This window comes from Dendrobates tinctorius, unplaced genomic scaffold (genome assembly GCF_039654945.1).
Source record: "Dendrobates tinctorius isolate UK_male_01 unplaced genomic scaffold, ASM3965494v1 ptg000249l, whole genome shotgun sequence".
NCBI lineage: Eukaryota > Metazoa > Chordata > Amphibia > Anura > Dendrobatidae > Dendrobates > Dendrobates tinctorius.
In genome coordinates, this window is record NW_027361916.1 from 4,552,899 (window position 1) to 4,577,771 (window position 24,873).

The 24,873-nt window shown below is 43.6% G+C and overlaps 1 protein-coding gene across 1 annotated transcript; it reads left to right on the forward strand.

Moving 5' to 3' along the window:
- Positions 1–1,153: 1,153 nt before the first annotated feature.
- LOC141063337 (uncharacterized) lies at positions 1,154–24,011 on the forward strand. Its single transcript, XM_073557385.1, has 6 exons — positions 1,154–1,171; positions 1,225–1,404; positions 1,489–1,612; positions 1,693–1,790; positions 1,989–2,079; positions 23,021–24,011. The coding sequence occupies exons 1-6, from the start codon at positions 1,154–1,156 to the stop codon at positions 23,956–23,958; spliced, it is 1,449 nt and encodes a 482-aa protein (XP_073413486.1). The 3' UTR covers positions 23,959–24,011.
- The last annotated feature ends 862 nt before the right edge of the window (positions 24,012–24,873 follow it).

Below are 24,873 nucleotides of genomic sequence, written 5' to 3' on the forward strand. Positions count from 1 at the left end.
CGGGGACAAACCTCAGATCCTCTTTGCAGCAACAAGCACAAGAAAACCACACCAACGGTCAGTCTGAACAGTATAACTGCCAACTTACCGTGGTTGTCGTGGGGGATGATCAGTCCCAATTTTCCAGCACCCGTGTCCGCTCCGAGGGTCCTTTGTCTTGTTGTCCTCCGGGGGCAGAGGCGTCCTTGTTCGGGGGCCCCATGTTGGGCGGCCAGCTGTCTAGGTAGCTATTTAGGAAGGGCTAAATTAACCCTTCACGGTTGAGCCAGTGATGTCCAAATTATTCCACAGAGTGTTGCTAGCAACTCAAATGACCACACGGAGACAGGGGTCTCTGTACGGGAGGATCGAGACAGATCACTAAGCCCCTTTATTTTAGTCACTTCTTTTATAACATTTTGCTTAATTATGCAAGTTCTCAACTACCAATAACATCATTTCACTTTGTAAGCCAATAATATTGCAAGAAAACCGGAAACTACATATATGTCCGTATCCAAATAGAAAGTAGTATAATGGCATATTCTTCAGAGTTTTACACCCCCGCCTCCCTTATCTTGCACCTGATGGGAACAGTCTGGTTTCATGACAGTTTGAACTTTTACCTAATTACAAAATTTATCTTACAGCAACAAAAACGGAGAAACGAAACCTTCAGAGAATGGATAAAACGAAACTTCAACTCTGATTTTAGTATTAACCCTTCACAAGATGAGAACTAGCGCTATGCAAGATGAGTCTATGAGGAACGTGTAAAGCTGCCGTCTCCGAGGAGGAAACTGCTTGTTGTCTGTGGCCTAAATATATAGGTTTTATTAGTAGATGTCAGGGAAGAAAACTAAACACTGTAAAATAAGAAATATCCTCATATGTTTCCTTTATTATCTCCAGTAATTGTATTATTACACAGGATTCTTATGATGTTACATCGGATCATCTTCTCATTCAGGTCTCTACAATATCGGATCCTCTCAGTGAAGATCTTCTACAAAAGAGAATTTTCCTGATTTACCAATCAAAGATGGATATGGACAGAGACAAGATGGCGGAGAGGATGTTACACCTCACCCTAGAGATCCTCTTCCGTCTCACTGGAGAGGTGAGAGATTCTGATGATGTCACATTACATCATTCTTATCTATGGGAATAACAGATGGACAGAACTGGTGAGGTGAGGACTCTGGAAATGTCTGTAGTGAGATTTATGCGTCTCTCCATAACCAGGATTACACAGTGGTGAAGAAGACCTCTAGTGATCGCTGTCAGGACCCTGTGTCTGAGGGATGGGGAAGACCCCTGAGCCTAATCACGGGACCTCCACCTCACCCCCTGATCTATGAGGACATCAATGACCAGAAGATCCTAGAACTCACCTACAAGATGATTGAGCTGCTGACTGGAGAGGTGACACTGCTGGGAATGCTGGGACATTATACAGTAACACTATGAAGAGATTGTGGGGGATGACGGTATCATTGTATGTGTCAGATTCCTATAAGGTGTCATGATGTCGCTGTCTATTTCTCCATGGAGGAGTGGGAGTATTTAGAAGAACACAGAGATCTATACAAGAACGTCATAATGGAGGTTCCCCGGCCCCTCACATCTCCAGGTAATAGACAGGACTAAATACACACGGCCTATAATCTGTATGTAGAGAATGAATTCAGTCCCTGTATGTGTTTCCTCCAGATCTATCCAGTAAGAGGACAACACCAGAGAGATGTCCCCGTCCTCTTCTTCCACAGGACTGTAACCAAGAAGATCCCAATGTTCCTCAGGTTCATCAGGTAGATGGAGAGAAGGTGTCAGGAGATCTCCCCTATGATGTGTAGACGGCTGTGAAGGTCTTGTGCTCAGTCTTGTTTTATCCACCAGTATTATATGTTTTATACTTGTGTAATGAGAGCGGTGGAGATGGCAGGATTAGAGCTGATCAGAGATCGGACTTCTCCATCTGTCTGTGACTTTTACAATATTTGTTTCAGGATGAAGATCTGACCCATATTAATACTACAGAGACATATGTGAGAGATGATGAGTGGTGTAAAGAGGAGATTCCTACATATGACTACCCAGGTGAGTAGTAACCACTGAATGCAGAGAAGTCATAGATTCCTCTCAGTCACCGGCTGTGGCTGCTTTATCGGTGGTGTAGTCTGGCCGTATTACCATGATCACCATTTTGCCTCTAGACAACAACATTCTCCTCCTCCCAAAACTGTTCAAATCTCTTTGGGCATTGAAAGCCCTTTTCTATAGAACTTACAACCTGGAGGATCCACGTACCCCCTGGTATTAGTGTGAGGGTGATCCCTTAAAGTGAAATCTATATGATTGCTTGTACCTGACCCAATATAGGCCGAGTGCGCGCTTAAAGAGTCACACCGAACACAGAGTTAGATGTCTACTCCTTTCTCAGCAAAGGCTTGCACACAACTGAAGTTTATTCTCAAGACAAAGAGACAGGAGATGGGTGTCACACAATCTTCTGAGTTGCCAGTGTCAGTCTATGATAGGTCCATTTCAGCTTCACTTCCATATATGGTATCCAGTATCTCAGCTTCTGCATTCCAAGGATTCCTTCCAGGGTGTTGTCTGAAGACACAGACGCCATCTTGGTACACCATATGTGAACTGACTTATATAAGGTTTAATAATTGATTTCATTAGCCATTCTCTCCTTCACATTAGGAGACGCTGACCGTTACCTGCCCAGATCTGTAACTATAAAGCCAAATGACAGCGTACGTAGAATGTGCTGACAAGATAGAAAATCACTTGACGAAAAATCTTAGCCTGGGCCTGTAAGAGAAAGCGGAGGGTAATGATGCTGTTGGCTTCCTAGATCCCTGAGATCTTATCGGATGAATCTTCTCTCCCTTTTGTGCTGCTGAATGTCTTATGGTCCCTACAAGACCAGGTCCAGTCTTTCTGGCCAAACTTCCCTTTTATGATCCACAACAGTAAATGTGCAGTGAGGCCAAGTGTGAATTTCTGTACAATAACAGCAGAGTTTCCCTTTATCCTGACTTTTCAATTTGTATTAAAACCAACTAACTTCAAGGAGGATTGTGATAATCTCCAGGACAAACATTCCACCTGTGCCATGATAGATCTCTAAGCTGTGCGTGGCTGATGGCTGTAATATACATTTATTCACGCCTGCAGGAGATGTGTTGGCATGGCTCCAGCCCTGGTTTCATGGATTCACTCCACGTCATAAATTACATTGTTTTTGATCCTAAGGAATTCAGATTACTGCACAATCTCTCCTGAAATGGGGAGCAATATTATTTTCTCTAATCTTCTCAGGATTCATAGTAGCTCCAGTGGTCCACCATAAATGAATGCAACTCTGGTTTACTGTTGTGTAATCTGTATTTGTAGTTTTCAGTAATGAGATTCTCGTACTCTGGGGCGGGGCTGTGGGCGGGGCTTTATGTGGTGCTCTGATTACATATTCATCTGTATTGGCTTATGACAGGTCGCTGATCCCTCACTGACCTGCCCCCATTATTACATAATGCGTATAATAGCATTGATATTATTGTTGATAATGCCTACAATATTGTGGCTATTGTGAGGCTTAGAATAAACATTACATCCAGGAAAATGACACCAGCAGCACCTGTCCAGTAGCCTCTATCTCTTACTTATAGATGTGTCGCGCCCCTGAGGCCTCGGTCGCCACAGAGGTACTGCACCTCCTCCTGAGGTGTGGTGCCCCACCATCCAGGTAAGGTGGGCAGTCCTAACCACGCTCCAACACCTGCATGTTATGAATGAGCCACCGTAGGAGGCAAAAACAAGTACTAGCTAAGTCCAGAAAACCAGAGAAGTTGGCAGCTATCGGATTGCAGACCCCTGAACCTATCAACAACAACTAGCAGTAGCCGTGGGGGGTTCCTACGGTGCCCTAGACCCCTCGATCACAGCCGGAGAACTACATAGCCTAAAGACAGAAAGGGAAATCTAAACTGCCCCAGAGCAGACCCCCAAGCAATAGGCAGCCCCCAACATATAATGACGGTGAAGCAAGATGAAAAAACACTCACACAGATAGAAAGATAGGCTGAGCAAATGATGGGGCCCAAGCTAACTAGATAGGACAGGATAGAAAAGCTGCTGTCTGTAATCCGTCAAAACCCTATCAAAACAAGAGCCAACAGCTGATAGGGAAAAAAGCCCTGAAGACGCTAGGCTTCAAAAAGACTATATCAGTACTCAGGTATTTTCTGAAGACAGAGCAAAAAGGAATTCAGCTCACCCCAGCAGGGAATGGCAGAAATCAAGCAAAACAATGCAAAACAAAACCAAAACACAAATGCAAAAAGTAGAGCAGAAAACTTAGCTTTTGAGGAGCAGGAATTAGACTGGTCTCCTAGAATCCCTCAGAGAGATCACCAGCAAGGCAGAAGGGCGTCGGCTGCCTTATATCCAGTCAGTAATTCCCGTCACCCAGTCATCATCATCCTGCCCAGGTGCTTGGTAATCAGCCTCACTACCTTCCTTCAGCAGAAGAGGGAGTTCATCAGACCTCAATGGTGAAGGGGAAAATGAACTCACAACAGTACCTCCCCCTTGAGGAGGGGTCACCGAACCCTCATCCACGCCACCAGGGCGATCAGGGTGAGCCCGATGAAAGGCACGCACCAATCTTTTGGCATGAATATCAGAGGCAGAGACCCAGGAATTATCCTCCTGACCATAACCCTTCCACTTAACCAAATACTGGAGTCTCCGTCTAGCCAGACGGGAATCCAGTATCTTCTCTACCTCATATTCCATGTTACCTTCAACCAATACAGGGTCCGGAGGTGCCACCCCAGGAACTACTGGTTCAACAAACCTCTTCAACAAGGACTTATGAAACACATTATGGATTTTAAATGTAACAGGAAGAGCCAAACGAAAAGAGACCGGATTAATAATCTCCAAAATCTTGTAAGGTCCAATAAATCTAGGCTTAAACTTAGGAGAAGCCACCTTCATAGCGATATTTTTTGATGATAACCAAACCATATCACCAACCTTAAACTGGGGACCAATGGTCCTATGTCGGTTGGAAAACCGCTGGGCCTTTTCCTGGGAGAGAGATAACTTATCCACCACTTGGTCCCAGATCTGGTGCATTCTCTCCAACACAGTGTCAACACCTGGGCATGCAGAAGGCTCTACCTGCCCTGAAGAAAATCGAGGATGAAACCCAAAGTTACAAAAAAAAGGTGACATCAAAGTGGCAGAACTAGCTCTATTATTTAAGCAAATTCGGCCAAGGGCAAAAATGAAACCCAATCATCCTGATCAGCGGAAATAAAACATCTCAAATACAACTCCAAGGTCTGGTTTGTTCTCTCCGTCTGCCCATTGGTCTGAGGGTGAAAAGCAGAGAAGGACAACTGAATTCCCAGCTTGGAACAGAAAGTCCTCCAAAATCTAGACACAAACTGAACTCCTGTGTCAGATACAATGTTCTCAGGAATCCTGTGCAAGCGAACCACCTGTTGCAAAAACAGGGGCACCAACTCAGAGGAAGATGGCAACTTAGGGAGTGGTACAAGATGAACCATCTTAGAGAACCTATCACAAATCACCCAAATAACAGTCATTCTCTGAGAGACAGGCATATCAGAGATGAAATCCATTGAAATATGGGTCCATGGCCTCCTGGGAACCGGCAAAGGCATCAACAACCCACTAGAGCGAGAACAAGGTTTAGACCGGGAGCAAGTCCCACAGGACTGCACAAAATTCCTGACATCACGAGACAAGGCGGGCCACCAAAAAGACCGACTCACCAGATCTCTAGTACCAAAAATACCTGGATGACCAGCCAATGCAGAGCAATGAACTTCAGACATCACTCTCTTCTTCCACTGGTCAGGAACATACAACTTTGCACTGGGACAACGCTCAGGTTTGTCCTCCTGGAACTCTTCCAGAGCACGTCTCAAATCGGGCGAGATGGCAGAAAGAACTACCCCTTCGCCTAAGATGGTAGCAGGCTTGATCACCACAGGAGAATAAGCAAAGAAGCTCCTAGAGAGAGTGTCAGCCTTGACATTCTTAGTGCCAGGAAGAAAAGAGACCACAAAATCAAAACATGTAAAAAACAAGGCCCACCTAGCCTGTCTAGGGTTCAAGCGTTTGGCCGACTCCAGGTAAATCAAATTCTTGTAGTCAGTGAGGACCATGACTTGATGTTTAGCTCCCTCCAACCAATGTCTCCACTCCTCAAATGCCCATTTCATGGCTAACAGTTCCCGATTCCCCACATCATAGTTACGTTCAGATGGAGAGAACTTTCGGGAAAAGAAGGCACAGGGATTCATTTTAGATGTTACAGGATCCTTTTGGGACAAAACAGCTCCTGCACCAATCTCAGAAGCGTCCACCTCTACCTGGAACGGGAGTGAGACATCAGGTTGCCGCAAAACGGGGGCAGAAGTGAATCTTCGCTTCAGCTCCTGAAAGGAAGAAACAGCCTCCGGAGACCAATTCTGGTACATCTGGGCACCAGCCTCTACACCGTCTGTGCCTCTCCTCCATTGCTACATCTACACTGCCCTGGGACAACAGCTCCACCTGTGGGGAACTTCACCATCTTGGCTGCAACCCACCACCAGTCCCAGAGGATCTGCATGCAGCGTCGGCCTAACACCTCACTTGCCGAACACCACAGGTGGCGTCACGAATAGTGTTGAGCATTCCGATACCGCAAGTATCGGGTATCGGCCGATACTTGCTGTATCGGAATTCCGATACCGACTTCCGATATTTTTTCAATATCGGAAGTCGGCATCGGAATCGGAAGTTCAAAGTTGATTGACAGCCTGACGTCATCATGATGCGCGGTGTGTGCGCATTTCGGGCCTTCCGGGGGTCTCTGCCGGCATGCCGGGGGGCTGTGCCGGCCTGCCGGGGGGCTGTGTGGACTGCCCGGGGTCGGTACCGGCCTGCCGGGGGGCTGTGCCGGCCTGCCGGTGGTCTGTGCACCCTGTGGGGGTCTGTACCGGCCTGCCGGGGGGCTGTGCCGGCCTGCCGGTGGTCTGTGCACCCTGTGGGGGTCTGTGCCGGCCTGCCGGGGGGCTGTGCCGGCCTGCCGGGGGGCTGTGCTGATGTCCGGAGGTCTGTGCAAGCATCGTCCGATGGGACTACAAGTCCCATCTGGCGATGCCTGCTACCATGACAGTGATTGACACATTAGCCAATGATGGGACAGTAGTAGTCCCATCATCCGGCTAATGTGTTAAATGTTAAAAAAAAAAAAAAAAAAAAAAAAATACTACATACATACTACATGCATGCTACATACATACTACATGCTACATACATACTACATACATACTACATACATACCACATATATACTACATACATACTACATACATACTACATACATAACACATATATACTACATACATACTACATACTACATATATACTACATACATACTACATACATACTACATACATACTACATGCTACATACATACTACATATATACTACATGCATGCTACATACATACTACATGCTACATACATACTACATATATACTACATACATACTACATACATACTACATGCATGCTACATACATACTACATGCTACATACATACTACATATATACTACATGCATGCTACATACATACTACATACATACTACATATATACTACATGCATGCTACATACATACTGCATGCTACATGCATGCTACATACATACTACATACATACTACATGCTACATACATACCACATATATACTACATACATACTACATACAATACATTCATACAATACATACATAGACATACAGTACATATAACATAGAGTAACATACTTACCAATACTTGTCACATTGTTCCCCGAAGCCATTGTCTTTTACGGAATAAATATTAACATAACAAACCACAAAAATACTCACCCACGATCCGAAGCAGTCCACGAGTGTGTCCCACGACGATCTTGGGTAGAGAACTGCAGCATCAGCTGTTGCTGCCGTTCTCTACGGGCTGCAGGAATCCAATGACGGAAGGTAGGTATCCTTCCGCACTGTATTCCTCCGCCACTTAAAAAAAAAAAAGTCCCTAGTCTCACTTTATGCCATTGCTGTGTGGGAATTTATTGTATGTAGTATGTATGTAGTATATATGTGGTATGTATGTAGCATGTAGTATGTATGTAGTATGTATGTAGCATGCATGTAGCATGCAGTATGTATGTAGCATGCATGTAGTATATATGTAGTATGTATGTAGCATGTAGTATGTATGTAGCATGCATGTAGTATATATGTAGTATGTATGTAGCATGTAGTATGTATGTAGTATGTATGTAGTATGTATGTAGTATGTATGTGGTATGTATGTAGCATGTAGCATGCATGTAGTATGTATGTAGTATATATGTGGTATGTATGTAGCATGTAGTATGTATGTAGCATGCAGTATGTATGTAGCATGCATGTAGTATATATGTAGTATGTATGTAGCATATATGTAGTATGTATGTAGTATGTATGTAGCATGCATGTAGTATATATGTAGTATGTATGTAGCATATATGTAGTATGTATGTAGCATGTAGTATATATGTAGTATGCATGTTGCATGCATGTAGTATATATGTAGTATGTATGTTGCATGTAGTATATATGTAGTATGTATGTTGCATGTAGTATATATGTAGTATGAATGTAGCATGTATGTAGTATGTAGTATGAATGTAGCATGTATGTAGTATGCATGTTGTATGTATGTAGCATGTAATTTTTTTTTTTTTTTTTTACATTCAACACATTAGCCGGATGATGGGACTACTACTGTCCCATCATTGGCTAATGTGTCAATCACTGTCATGGTAGCAGGCATCGCCCGATGGGACTTGTAGTCCCATCGGACGATGCCTGCACAGACCCCCGAAGCCTGCACAGCCCCCCGGCAGGCCGGCACAGCCCCCCGGAGCCTGCACAGCCCCCCGGCAGGCCGGCACAGCCCCCCGGCAGGCCGGCACAGCCCACCGGAGCCTGCACAGCCCCCCTGGCAGGCCGGCACAGCCCCCCGGCAGGCCGGCACAGACCACCGGAGCCTGCACAGACCCCCTGGCAGGCCGGCACAGCCCCCCGAAAGGCCCGTACAGACCCCAGAGAGGCTGTACAAGGGAAAAACAGGATTTTTCTTATTCCGATACCGGAAGTCCCATAGACTTGAATGGGACTTCCGGTATCGGAATCGGCGATACCGATACCTTTTTTTAAGATCGGCCGATCCATTCCGATCCGATACTTTGAAGTATCGGACGGTATCGCTCAACTCTAGTCACGAACTATTCATAAACTTTATTTCATTGTTCATTCATCCCCCCTTTTGCCATGGAGCCCCAGGACCACGGACCGGGTCACAGCTTCCGTGTCAACTCCCATTGAGGTCAACGGGCCCGGTACCGAGTACCACAATAGGCCCTGGTGGTGCGCTCCAGATGCTACTGTGCTGGCGCCGCCATCGCCGGTGACATTTTGCTGGATGTAATTTTTTTCTAAGCCTCACAATAGCCACAATATTATAGACATTAAAACCAATAATATCAATGCTATTATATGCATTATGTAATAATGTGGGCAGGTCAGTGAGGTATCAGCGACCTGTCATAAGCCAATACAGATGAATATGTAATCAGAGTGTAGGGAAGGTGGACTGATGGACGGACCTGTCTGGAGAAGGAAGGTAAAGGGTGTAGGGCATTGTAGATGGAAAACAGCTGAAGATAAAGAGAATGGGTGTAATAGTAGAGTTTGACCGTTAGAGGGCAGTGGAGAGTGAAAGGATAGGACTAAACATCAGCCATTGGCTAAGAAAACTGTCAAGTCATGGGGGGCGGAGTTACCAGAAAGGGAAGGTTATAAAAGGCAGAGAGAAGGTTCTGGAGAGTCCAGTCAGCGAGGGGAGCACAGGAAACAGCAAGGTCTGCTGAGGGGAAAGAAAAGAGAAGAAGCCCCAGAGGAGACTGACAGCTGGAATAGGTTACGGGGGGTGGCCTGGACAGGAGGGGCCGCAGACAGAGACAGCCTGAAGTACCACAAAACAATCGGACTCAGACAGGTGAAACGCTGTGGTGGTAGGCCTAGGGCAGCCACAGTGAAGGAGCCGCGAGGGACGTCCATTTGCCAACGAAAGAAAGTGAAGGTACCCAGCCTGTGTACGAAGTCGAGCAGCTGCTGTGTGCGGCTGGGGAGATTGTCGAGCAGCTGCTGTGTGCGGCTGCGGAGATTGTCGAGCAGCTGCTGTGTGCGGCTGCGGAGATTGTCGAGCAGCTGCTGTGTGCGGCTGCGGAGATTGTCGAGCAGCTGCTGTGTGCGGCTGTGGAGATTGTCGAGCAGCTGCTGTGTGCGGCTGCGGAGATTGTCGAGCAGCTGCTGTGTGCGGCTGTGGAGATTGTCGAGCAGCTGCTGTGTGCGGCTGCGGAGATTGTCGAGCAGCTGCTGTGTGCGGCTGCGGAGATTGTCGAGCAGCTGCTGTGTGCGGCTGCGGAGATTGTCGAGCAGCTGCTGTGTGCGGCTGCGGAGATTGTCGAGCAGCTGCTGTGTGCGGCTGCGGAGATTGTCGAGCAGCTGCTGTGTGCGGCTGCGGAGATTGTCGAGCAGCTGCTGTGTGCGGCTGCGGAGATTGTCGAGCAGCTGCTGTTTGACACTGCGGAGGTTAACATGCAGCTGCTGTGAGGCGCTGTGGGTCGTGGAAAGACAATCAATAAAGAAGACCTGTTGAACGTGATTCTGTCTCTGTCTCGAGTCTGTCTGCGGCCAGTAACGGACCACCCTGTCAGTTGCTCCTACCTACAAGAGCACCACATAAAGCCCCACCCACAGCCCCACCCACAGCCCCGCCCCAGAGCACGAGAATCTCATTAACTGAAAACTACAAATACAGATTATACAACAACCACAAGACTGATTTCATCACCAGGTATCATTGTAATCAGTATAACGGCGCTGACCTGACAGTGTCTGTAGGTTACTGAGCACAATCCTGCTGACAGGTTCCCTTTAAGACATCTCAGCTCTGTACTATTATACACAGTTCTCTATAAATGTGTAATATTTCTTCATGAAACTCATCTGACAGAAAATATTGGAGCTTACAATAGTTTAGATTGTGAAGTCACCGAGCCCCATACTCTAATTACACCAGAGAGGTTTCACCACTAGCTGCTCATTTATTACTGATGGAGACTGTGGAGTTTGATCATTTCAGTAGATGTTATTGTCTATAGTCACAGTGTGTGATTACAGTAGTGTCCAAAATCCTCTGATTTAACCTCTTCCTGCAGCCAGTTTTGTGTTCTTAATCAGGCCCCATTATTAATATCTGACGTGTGTCACTTTATGTGGTGGTAAGTTTGGAATTCTTCTCAAAGGATAATAGAAAACAAATGGATGTTACAAATTATTTTCCAGCTTCGCACTATACCCTACATACGGTTGTATACTACTGTCTGGGCACATGGCAGTGTTCAGAAGGGAAGGAGCGCCATTTAGCTATATGAATGCAGATCTAGCTGGAATAGTTTGCAGACACAATGTATTGGGAGCACTGTTCGTGGTCACCTGGCAGCTCAAAAGATGTCCACCATGAACATGCTTGGCTCTATCTTCTCTGCTTTCCATATCCCAAGGATTGCCTTGCTCATCGTCCTTTAACACTAGAAGTCCCAGAGAGGGGTCATTTAACATTTCTACCTTTGGAACCCAGAGACGGGTCGAATGACCTGAAGGATTTTATCTAACATCCTATAATCACCGTCTTTTGTTCTGTAATTAAGGCCACTACTGTCGCACCACAGGAGATTGTTGTTTTCCATTGAGTTTAGCCTTTTAGTTTCTAGTTAGTTCTATTCAGTTTATTGTATTTTATAATATAAAGACTATACATATTGTATTTAGTTTTATTTGAGCAAAAAAGCACTGAAACAATGAATCATTTTTTATATATTTTAAATAGAGAATTAGAAATTTTAGAGCGAGGTACAGCTGTGAGTATTGACCAGAAGCATTTGTGTCTAAGTCAAGAGGACTGAAATGTCAGTGTGAAAAATATACAAAAGAACAACTGTTATTTGTCTCCATGCTTTTTATTTTTGATATAAAAAAATACAAGGAATAAAACAATAAATAAATAATAAACAATAAAAAAATAAAACAAATATAGTCAGGAAATAAAAATAGGTAATTTGAAAAATCTAACCTGAAGACAGCTCAGAGTCCGAATCCGGTTGAAGGACTAAGTCTTCTCCATCTCAGTCACAAGGGTTGGTGTTGCTCAGGATCAGTCCCAATGCCAGTTGAGTGGTGAGACTTCTCTGCATTTTGTTTCTTGTGAACAAAATAGGTGAAGCAGTCACCTATTTATCCCCCACAGCACAAAAGGCTGCATGCAAATTTGCTAAGGTGTTAGCAAACTTATGCATATCCCCCCACAACAATGCAGCTTGGGGGTGGGCAGACACACTCAGGAGCAGCTTACATTCTTTTGCTATTTTACAAGACCTTTGTTGAGGTGGATCAACACAATTAATTTTTGTTTTTTGTCTGTTATTTTTAACCCACTTCTTTCACATCTTTTTTTAAAAGAAAAACATAACTAAATTCTTTTAGAAAAACTTGAAAAATTGAAACAGATTGTATGTTTTGCAAACTATATATACATTTGGCAAAATGACCTGGATAATGCAGTACAATATCACGGATCAGCAGCAAAAGGTCACATCTCTCCCAAAACACTTCATGTGTGCTTCAAAACAAAATGTGTGGTTTATACAAATTGTCAGTTCCCTCAAAATGCAAAGTCTCTTGACCTGTGTTTCACACAGTGTTTTGAGGATGAATTCAGCTCTACTCCCCCCTGCAGATTCCTCTGACATTGGCCACATTTACAAATGAAAGGATGCTAATTGGAGCCATCAGAGTCGTCAGTTCAGACTAAGGGTCATTTGACCCTCTTTTGGGACTTCAGGGGGAGTTCGAAATTTCTGGGACTTCTAGTGTTAACACCATTACATGGATCTGGACTTACACACGGTCCCCTAGGCTTGGACCATGGTGTTACCTGCTATTCTGTGGTGTTAGATGGCAAGAAGAATAGTCAGGTGGCTGGGTCAGAACCAGAAGTACAGAATCAGAAGACACAAGAGTAGTCAGTAAACGGGCCACGGTCACAGCAGGAAACAAATACACAAGCCGCAAGCTGAGCCCAGAGGACTGAACCAGAGGAGAACAGCACTGTATCTGGCAGATTCCGGCCATGTGCTTTGCGCTTTAGTAGGGTGTGGTACTTTCTAATTGGCTGAAGTAGGGAGCAGATTACTCCAGCTGGACAGCAGGAACAGGTCCCAGATGAGATTGGGCACACCATATGCAGAAGCCCTAATATAACTAAATGACAGAAAACCAGAGTAGTCGAAATCCCCATAAAGTGATTCCATTTTATAAATTAATTCACTGAGGGTTATAATCTATACATATGTGGTCAAAATTGTTGGTACCCCTCGTTTAATGACAGAAAAACCCACAATGGTCAAAGAAATAACTTGATTCTGACAAAAGTAATAATAAATAAAAAATATATGAAAATGAACAAATGAAAGTCAGACATTGCTTTTCAGCCATGCTTCCACAGAATTTAAAGAAAAATGAAACTCATGAAATAGGCCTGGACAGAAATGATGGTACCCCTGAAAATGTGACAAAAGGGACATGTGAAATCGTGGTGTGTCCACTAATTAGCATCACAGGTGTCTACAATCTTGGAATCAGTGAGTGGCCTGTATAGAGGCTACAGATACTCACTGTGCTGTTTGGTGACATGGTGTGTATCACACTCAACATGGATCAGAGGAAGCGAAGGAAAGAGATGTCCCAGGAGATTAGAAAGAAAATTATAGACAAACAAGTTAAAGGTAAATGTTATAAGACCATCTCCACACAGCTTGATGTTCCTGTGACTACAGTTGCACATATTATTCAGAAATGTAAGCTCCATGGGACTGTAGCCAACCTCCCTGGACGTGGCTGCAGGAGGAAAATTGATGACAAATCAAAGAGACGGATAATGCGAATGGTAACAAAAGAACCCAGAAAAACTTCTAAACAGATTAACGGTGAACTTCAAGCTCAAGGAACATCAGTGTCAGATCACACCATCTGTCGTGGTATGAGCCAAAGTGGACTTCATGGGAGACGACTAAAAAGGACACCTTTGTTGAAAAAAAATCATAAAAAACCAGACTGGAATTTTCCAAACTACATGTTGACAAGTCACAAAGCTTCTGGGAGAATGTCCTATGGACAGATGAGACAAAAATGGAACTTTTTGGCAAGGCACATCAGCTCTATGTTTATAGATGGAAAAATGAAGCATATCAAGAAAAGAATGCTGTCCCTACTGTGAAACATGGAGGAGGCGCTGTTATGTTCTGGGGCTGCTTTGCTGCATCTGGCACAGGGTGTCTAGAATCTGTGCAGGGTACAATGAAATATCAAGACTATCAAGGGATTCTAGAGAGAAATGTGCTGCCCAGTGTAGGAAAGCTTGGTCTCAGTCACAGTTCATGGGTCTTGCAACAGGATAATGACCCAAAACACACAGCTAAAAACACCCATGAATGGCTAAGAGGAAAACATTGGACTATTCTAAAGTTGCCTTCTATGAGTCCTAACCTAAATCCTATTGAGCATCTTTGGAAAAAGCTGAAACATGTCATCTGGAAAGCGTAACCTTCAGAAACGAGACAACTGGAGCAGTTTCTTCTTGAGGAGTAGGCCAAAATACCTAAATACCTTTCGAGAGGTGCAGAAGTCTCATTGACAGTTACAGGAATCGTTTTCCTTTAGACCCAATTATTTTACTTTCACAAGGGTAACAGGAGAAAATGGACTATAAAATATTTTGCAATTTCTCCTAAGCATGCCATACCCCATGTCACGTCGCCATCAGACTCAGGGCCTGCTGTTCCGCCCTCAGCCACTAGGAGGCGACGGACTGTCACGCCACCCTCGGGCTCAGGGCCTGCTATCCAGGCCTCCGCTACCAGGAGGCGCCGGACTGACATGTCGTCGTCGAATTCAGGGCCAGCTGTCCCGCCCTCATCCACTAGGAGGCGCCGTGGCTCGCGCCCGAGTGATGGCGGCAACAGTGAAAGGGCTTCTGCGCAGGCGTCTGGTGGACGCAGACTCCGCTCCTCTGTCAGTCATGAAGGGGTTGGTGCATCGTCATCAGGTCTGGTCCTGGGGGCGGTCCTGATGACATCATCAGCCCGGGAGCCTGTGAGGGATGATCTGATCCCTCAAATACCTTGGGACTGGGCTTGCAAGCCGCCGGATATATTCTTGGTTCCCCTGCGTGTTACTGTGTGAATTGCTATAGCTTATGACTCTGACCTTGGCCTGGACTTCTGACTCTGCTTCTGCCTAACGATTCTGTACCTCTGCTGCCCTCCTGGTTTATGACTCTGACCTTGGCCTGGACTTCTGACTCTGCTTCTGCCTAACGATTCTGTACCTCTGCTGCCCTCCTGGTTTATAACTCTGACCTTGGCCTGAATCTGACTCTGCTACTGTCTACTGTTTTTGTACCTTGCTGCCTGACTGGTTTAGACCCGGATACCACTACGTTTTTGTCTTGTTTTTGGAACACCTTTCTGGTGACCGTCCTGCTCTGGCCACTGCTCCTATTCAGACAGCGCCTCCTGGGCTCTGCTATAAATCCAGATCCCTGTATAGGGGTAAAGGGTATCAGTGTTTCTCGGGGTGTTGGCTGGCCGCAGCCCAGACCGCAGACGGACGCCACACCCCATATGTGGGGGAAAAATACTGTTTGGGCACATGGCAGGGCTCAGAAGAGAAGGCGCGCCATTCGACTTTTTGAATGTAAAATATGCTGGAATAATTAGCGGTTGCCATGTCACGTTTCGAGAGCTCCGGATGTGCCTATACAGTGTAAACCACCAACAAGTGACACCATTTTGTAAACTAGACCCCCTTAGAGAACTTATCCAGATGTGTATTGAGCACCTTGAACCCACAGGTGCTTCACAGAAGTTTATAATGTAGAGCCATGGAAATAAAAAATTTTTTTTTTTCACAAATCTTTTTAGCTCCATATTTTGCATTTTCATAAGGGGAACAGGAGAAATTGCTCCATACAATTTGTTGTGCAATTTCTTCTGAACACGTAGATACCCCATATGTGGGAGAATACTACTGTTTGGGCACATGGCAGAGCTTAGAAGGGAAGGAGCGCCATATTGGAGAGCAGATTGTGCTGGAATTGTTTGTGGGTGACATGTCACATTGTCAGAGACACTGACGTGTCTAAACTGTGGAAACCCCCAACAAGTGACCCCATTTTGGAAACTAAACCCCTCCCCAAGGAACTTATCTAGATGTGTCATGGGCACTTTGAACCCCCAAGTGTTTCACAGAAGTTAATTACATAGAGCCGTGAAAATAAAAAAAAACATTTTTTCCACAAAAAAATGAACTTTTCGCCTTCAATTGTTTTTTTCAACGGGTAACAGGAGAAATTGGACCCAAAAAGTTGTTGTGCAATTTGTCCTGAGTATTCTGACACCCCATATGTGGGGGTAAACCACTGTTTGGGCACATGGCAGAGCTTGGAAGGGAAGGAGCGCCATATTGGAGAGCAGATTTTGCTGGAATTGTTTGTGGGTGACATGTCACATTGTCAGAGCCCCTGAGGTGCCAGAACAGCATAAGCCCCCAAAAGTGACTGCATTTTACCAAATACTTCCCTGAATGAATTCTTCTAGTGGTGCAGTGAGCATACTGACCCCACAGCTGTTCCATAGACAATTATACCATTGGGCAGTGAAGAAAAAATAATTACATTTTTACCACTAAAATGTTGTTTTAACCCCAGATTTTACATTGGAAAATAGGTAGATAGGTAAATGGTCACTACACCCATAGATGAATTCACAGAGGGGTGTCATTTCCTATTCCCAGAGGGTTGTCATTTCCAAAATGGGGTCACTTCAGGGGGGATTCTGCTGTTATGGCACTTTGGAGAGCTGCTAAGTGCCAGAACAACAGAATCCTCCCTGAAGTGACCCCATTTTGGAAATGACACCCCTCTGGGAATTCATCTATGGATATAGTGACCATTTTCACTACATGGATGATTTCCAGAAACACGTAGTGGAAGTTTCAGAGCAAAAATTGCAAAAATGTCATTGTAGTGCCCAATATATTGTGCCCAGCTTGTGTCTCTGGAGACCTCCCCCCACCTACCCCCGGAAATTGTTAAGTCAGCTCTACTCAAATGTGTCTGTCACTAAATAAACCAAATGCTTGAATGTCAAAACAGTTCAAAAACGTGGTTGTGTGTGGAAGATTGTAAAGCCGTCATGGAGGCATAAGGCTGGCAGTGATGGGCATTGTGGGTAATAATAGCGGGGATCATGCCTCATTCCTCTCTAGGAACATACACGACATCTTCTATGGGGGTTCTTTCTTGTTTCAGTTACTGGGATGAGCGCAATAAAATGTCGCTCAGTGAGTCTTCAGACATCTTCAGATTCTAAAGGATTGGCGGGGACAACATTTTCAAAAACAAGATTTTCAGTGACCTTTTCCTGATAATCAAGGAAAGTATCTGCATTTCCGGCTTTTTTGTATAACACAAAAGAATTATATGTGGCCACCTGAAGCAAATACATGACTAACTTTTTATACCAGATCTATGATTTTCTTGATACCTGGTATGGCTGTAGATCCTGATCTGCAAGGTCCACACCCCCATATATTTGTTGTAGTCAGTGACAGACACAGGTTTTGGAGTAGTGGATCCCTGTTGGTCTGCAGTGGCCCTTGTGGCATCTGTGTGGATCGAGCTCAGGATAAAAATATCTTTTTTTATCCTTATACTTAAGGGCAAGCAGCTCTCCATTGCATAAAGCCCCTGACTGCCCCTTTTAGAACTTTTTGCTGACCAATGATTGTGGAGACCCCTGACTGTTTTTGCGAATGGTCCCACAAGCCCCTATGTTATGGTCAACCAGACTTTTAAATAGGGGTATGCTGGTGTAGTAGTTAACATATAGATTGTAGCCTTTTTGTAAAAATGGAGTTATCAGCTCCCAAACGATTTTTCCCCATGTCCCCAGATAAGTAGGGCCTCCTGGTGGGTTTAGTTGGCTGTCTTTCCCCTCATAAATGCGAAAAGCTGATGTGTATCCGATTGAACTCTCGCTCATTTTATAAAAATATTCAGAATTGAGAGTCCTCAGTGGTTGATACCTTTTAATGGCTAACTGAAAAGATGGTAACACATTGCAAGCTATCGAGACTACTCAGGTCTCTTCATCAGGCATAAACTAATACAAAATCTGAAGAGTCACATATTTATGCACTACAGCACAGAAAAAATGCAATAGATGAGACAAGTGACGTGAAGCAGAATTATGATTATGGGAGAGGGAGAAACATAAATATTGGACCAGTTCATGGATAAGGAGTCCAGATATTTTATTGTCCTCTGATTGGGGTCTCCTAATGTGTTGTGATGGCCCCACAAGGTCTTAGGAGCAAATTCCTTAATTGATGTAAAAAGACATAAATCCATGCGACACATTTATTCCAGCATTGAGAGTGTCAAAGGTTGTCATAAATTTATACTCACAGACTCTTCTCTCTCTGAGATGTGAAGTTACCTTTCAATACCAGTAATTTCATATCCCTAGTGTTGTGGTCCATCATACAAAAATGTTTTGCCACAGGTCGATCCATTCTTTTTTCTCTTATTGTGTGACGATGAGCATTCATCCTTGTTCTAAGCTTTTGCCCTGTCTCCCCCACATACAGACCCCCAGTTGGACATTTAGTATAAATAATTAGGTACACCACAATAGATGTAATGCAGCTGAAAGTACCTGGGATCTTGTAGTCCTGATGTGAATTGGAGATCTTTATCTTGTCCGTGGTCATTATAAATGGACAGGTTTTACATTTTTTTCTGGTTGCAAGGAAAGGTTCCTGCAGCTGTTGTGGGGAACAGGGAGCTTCTGACAATGATGCTTCTTAGATTTGGGGGCTGCCTAAAGCACAGTAGTGGGGGGTCTGGAAAAATGGATTGTAATCGGGTATCTTTTTGTAGTAAAGGTTGTAATTTCCGTGCAGCTCCCCTTAGCACTTCCAGATTTGGGTTGTAGGTGACTACTTGAGGCATCCGGTTTTTTTCTTCTTTAGCTTTGTAATGTAGCAGGTGATTCCTTGACATTCTGGTGGGTCTTGTAATTTGGTTTTCAATTGTTCTTGGATGGTAGCCCTGATTCAAAAAGGTCTTTTTGAGGTGACCAAGGTGTTTGTCTCTATCCATGGGGTGAGAACATATTCAATTGTATCTGATGGCTTGGCTATAGATAATAGAGTTCTTTATGTGTTTTGGATGGAAACTGTCCCATTTAAGGTATGTTGGACGGTCGATTGGCTTCTGATACAGGGATGTCTCTATTTCATTTGTTTTTTAGCTTAATGATGGTGTCCAAAAAGTTAATCTCAGTGCTGGAGTAGTTGAGTGTTAAATTGATGGTGGGATGAAATTGATTAAACTGTTCGTGGAACGTCTTTAGCTGTTGCTCAGACTCCATCCAGATGATTAAAATATCATCAATGAAGCGGTAGTAGGCAAGGGGCCTGATGGGGCATGAGGACAAAAAGTCGCTTTCAAGCTTGGCCATGAAAAGATTTGCATACTGTGGAGCCATTTTACTTCCCATAGCTGTGCCAGTCTCCTGTAGATAGATCTTGTTGTCAAATTCAAAGTAATTGTGGGTGAGGATGAATTTTATAAGTTTCACCACAGCATCAGCATCAGTCCCTGTGTTTTCCATGAAGAATTTGCAGGCATTTAATCCATCTTGGTGGGGGATATTAGATTACAAAGATTCCACATCCATGGTGGCCAGGATGGTTCCTTCTGGTAGAGGACCTATTGCTGCTAGTTTATTCAATAGGTCAGTTGTGTCCTGAATGTAGCTAGGTGTATCCTTCACCAGTGGTTTAAGAATATCCTCTACCCATCCAGATACCTGCTCAGTGAGGGTGCCCACACATGAAATAATTGGTCTTCCTGGATTTCCAGATTTGTGGATTTTGGGAAGCATGTAGAATGTCCCTATTCTTGGACTCTCTGGTATCAGGTCATCACAGGCTCTTATGGACTGGTCAGGCAGACAAGATACCAACTTGTTTAGTTCCTTGTAATAGTACTGTGTAGGATCCAACTCCAATTTTCTATAGTAGCGTGTGTCCATAAGTTGCCTGTTTGCTTCCTTCATGTAGACTGACGTATTCATCATGACTATTGCACCTCCCTTGTCAGCAGGTTTAATGATGATTTCTTTGTTGGTTTTTAAAGACCGTATGGCCTTTCTCTCCTGGGCACTGATGTTGGATGCTTGTCTCCTGTTAGTGTCTATGATTTCGGATTTTATCAAATGTCTGAAGGAGTCTATATATTTATCCAAATGAGGGTTGCGTCCAGGTGCAGGTGTCCAGTCTGACCTTTTCCTAGTTGTTAGGATCCCTTTTCCTTCGGTCTGAGTGTTTTTTGAATCTTCTGTATCATTGAAACATTCCCTCAGGCGCAGTCTCCTGAAATAATGTTCCATATCACTGCAGAGTTCAGTTTTATCTAGGGCCTTAGTGGGACAAATATAGAGCTTTATTCCGAACCTTGCCCTCTTAGAAGGAATGAATTGCTTGAGGTGCAGTCTTCCTTTTCCTTTTCTGTCAAGTCTTCGATGATGGGACTGATATTGAATAGTCTGTCATGTTCTGGGGCATTTCTGGGCAGGCATTGACTATTGTTGTTAAAATGCCAAAATCTCATGGGCATTTCATAACGGGTCCTAGGAAGAATAGCAGAAAACATAGGGGTGGCTTGAACAGGGCGATTGGACCAATAGGATTGAATGGTCATTTTTTTAATAAGCCCCATAGCGAATGTAAGTCCTAAAAATGTTTTCATTTCTAGGACATTAGTTGGTGTCCATAAATTTGACCTAGCATAATAGGATTTCGGATTCTGGCTGATGAATTGGGACACATATAAATTTGTAGGACAATATGCTCTAGCAAGCTATCTGTCAGAAACAAATTAAAAAAAATAATTGGTCCAAAATTTTCCACCTCCACATTTATACCAGGAATGGCATTAAAATTAGGGATGAATGGAGTAGCTGAATCCGAAGCCTCCCATCTGGGAAATGCTACATCAAGAGGCAAAGCCCCTTGGATATTGGTGTGCGCCAATTCACGAGCACTAGGGACAGCGCTAGTACTGGGCATTGTTCCCTGAGTTGGAGACATTTCTCCAGAAGCGCTATTTGTCCTTCTTGTTGTACTGGTCCTTGTGTGTGAGGATGGACCAGAATCACTGCTCATTTCTGAGCTATCACTGTCGCTGCTACTAAAGCCCTCGAAATCCACATCACCATCTGACACTGCACTTTCTTCACTGTCAGAACATAAAAGTGCATAAGCCTCCTCTGCACTATAATACTGACGGGACATTTTATTCGTTTTTATTTTTTTCCGGAAATAGAAAACTCAGACATGACTGACGTGACCAAATTATTGGGGAGACAATTGAGAAAAGCCTAATTATTTAGCCTTACCCTAACTTTAGCCTAATAGTAACCCTAACTTTAGAGTAAACCCTAAACCTAACTTTAGCCCCAACACTAACCCTAACTATAGCACTAACCCTAACCTGCCTTATCTGTATTGTTACTTTATAGCACAATCGCTGACTGACACAGCTGTTGGCAGCAGCTCTTGTAACACTGTTTCTCCTCTAATCTCTCACTGACAGGAGATCTGAGGAGAAACCACGTTTTTATGAGGCAGATCGCCCGGGAAAGTTCGCTGCTACAACAAACTTTCCTAGTGATTTGACTCATTGGCTGGTGTGACGCTGACGTCATCAGGACCTGAACCAATCAGATCTCAATGAGGTCGAGGGTCACAGGAAGCGTTGTACGGTGGAATCCCCTTGTTATAAGATACGTGGAGATCCCGATGAGCACAAAACCGCCGACCGTAGACAAACGTCGGTATTGCACAAAGCCCTGCTAGTATCTTCCATTGGCAGTCATGAAGCGGTTAAGTTAAGGGTATAATCATTTCTATCCAGACCTATTTCATGAGTTTAATTTTTTTAAAATACTGTGGAAGCCTAGTTAAAAAGCAATGTCTGACTTTCATTTGCTCATTTTCATAGATTTTTGATTTATTAGTACTTTTGTCAGATTCAAGTTATTTCTGTGACCATTGTGTGTTTTTCTGTCAGTAAATGAGGGGTACCAACAATTTTAACCACATGTGTAGGAGGAGTGAATATTTTGACTCCACAGCCACTTTCCGGAAATTAACACGTAGTGGATGTTGGAGAGTGGAAATTACACATTTGCCATTTTCTTACCCAGCACATAGTGCCCAGATTGTGCTCCAGGAGACACCGCAAATTAAGTGGATTCTTCTCACTATAATATTGCTAAATACAGGGATCCTGAATGTTGTTTGCGCACACTGCAAGACTCCGAAGTGAGAGCGGATTTTGCTGGATTGGTTTATGGAAACCTTGTTGCTTTTCAGCAGCCTTTGAGCCACTAATAGTGTGGGAACCTCTGTTTTTCCATTGACAGATGATGGACCTGAGTGGGGACTTGTTTTTGTGAGATGAGAATTGGTATTATTTTCGCCTACATAACATTGATTGGTTTCTTTTTATTTGATATTTGGGAGGCAGAATGAACCAACAGTTGAACACCGCACACTACTGGCTCATCCAACAAGGTTTTCTATTAGACTGTGAACTGTCATTGTCTTGGTAAATAATTAAAGTTTTTTACATAGCTTGCCATTTTTATGGACAGTTTAAGTAAAAATGTTCAAAAATATAAAACTCAAGGATATTTTATTAAAAAATTTTTTTTATCTCAGCAGATGACTGTACCAGGAGATCAGAGGGACAGCTGACATCTTCAACTTTTAAATCTGATGATCTTAAGATCCTACAAGATACAACTGAAGTGATTGCTATTACTCCAGATACACCATCATCCATTCACAGCAAAGATCTGTCATCTGATCCTATGAAACAGGTCCCATCTTGTGATTCATTACTGACTACTAAGGAAAATCAAAGTCACAAAAGAGGCATTAAAAAGCAAACTGCACCTTTAGCAAAGAAGCTATTTTCATGTTCAGAATGTGGGAAATGTTTTCACAAGAAATCACATTTTGTTAACCACCAACGAACTCACACAGGGGAGAAGCCTTTTTTCTGTTCAGAATGTGGGAAATGTTTTAACCAGAAAGGGAGTCTTAATGAACACCATAGAATTCACACAGGGGAGAAGCCTTTTTCATGTTCAGAATGTGGGAAATGTTTTGCACGTAAATCAAATTTTGTTACTCACCATAGAACTCACACAGGGGAGAAGCCTTTTTCATGTTCAGAATGTGGGAAATGTTTTAAAGAGAAATCAAATTTTGTTACTCACCACAGAACTCACACAGGGGAGAAGCCTTTTTCAAGTTCAGAATGTGGGAAATGTTTTGCACTGAAAACAAATTGTGTTGTCCACCAGAGATCTCACACAGGGGAGAAGCCTTTTTGCTGTTCAGAATGTGGGAAATGTTTTAACCAGAAATGGAGTCTTAATGAACACCATAGAATTCACACAGGGGAGAAGCCTTTTTCATGTTCAGAATGTGGGAAATGTTTTGCACGTAAATCAAATTTTTTTACACACCATAGAACTCACACAGGGGAGAAGCCTTTTTCCTGTTCAGAATGTGGGAAATGTTTTAACCAGAAAGCGCTTCTTGTTAGACATCAGAGCAGTCACACAGGAGAGAAGCCTTTTTCATTTTCTTAATGTGGGAAATATTTTACTTGGAAATCAACTGTTAATAAACAACCGAGACGTCACATAGGGGAGAAGCCTTTTTTATGTTCATAGTGTTGGAATAGTTTTAACCAAAATTGAATCTTCTAAAGGGGTTGTCTCTTGTCATTCCTCATGTTTGCTGACAAAAGGATAAAACTAAACTTTATTAATTCCAAATATAAAACTATATCCATAATTCACCCCCTGAAGATTAGTCAGTAGGTGACTAATAGAAAAAACATGTACCCCAAAGTTCAGTATATAGGGTGAGGTGATGTATACACACTCACTCTCCAAGCCTCTCATTTCTACTGGTTTCATCATCCTCACCAAAGGCGACTCATCAGGAGACTATTTAATATTGACCTATATTCAAGCGAGACAAGACAAAAAAAGCTAAAATCGTGTATCATGTTCTCTGAAACAGTCAGAAAACTAGCCACATATTGGCAGATTCCAGACCTCAGACTATATACTGTGTATGTTTATAAGCCACTCCAGTGTCAGGAATAGATAGTATGTGACAATACAGTATAATTCTTGTGTTTTTCTCCTATAGGGACTGCCCTAGTTTGGTAATGTAGCAGCTGTTAATTAGTAGTGCAGACAAATTGTCCTAGACTAAACTCAGTCTTCAGACGGCCCAATATGTACCACTCAGGGAAAACTTACCTGCTCCAAAGACCATTAGCAGCTTCTAACTAATGGCCATGCTGCGGTCTGTCAGGGAATGAGTGCAATATCGTTATAAAGACTAGGGATATGTGCAGTCATAATGTCTGGGAGATCTGTGCCATTATTTAGTATGAATATGGAAATTATCTCTGAAAGGTAAGTGTTCCCTGATTGGTATATACGGGATTGTCACATACTATAGTTGGTTACCAGTCAGTGATTCAAACC

What these genes read in the sequence shown, in the direction of transcription:
- LOC141063337 (XM_073557385.1), top strand. An exon ending in TTGAGCTGCTGACTGGAGAG is followed by an intron (nt 1,405 to 1,488) that starts GTGACACTGCTG and finishes TGTATGTGTCAG; the next exon opens with ATTCCTATAAGGTGTCATGA. An exon ending in TCCTACATATGACTACCCAG is followed by an intron (nt 2,080 to 23,020) that starts GTGAGTAGTAAC and finishes TTATCTCAGCAG; the next exon opens with ATGACTGTACCAGGAGATCA.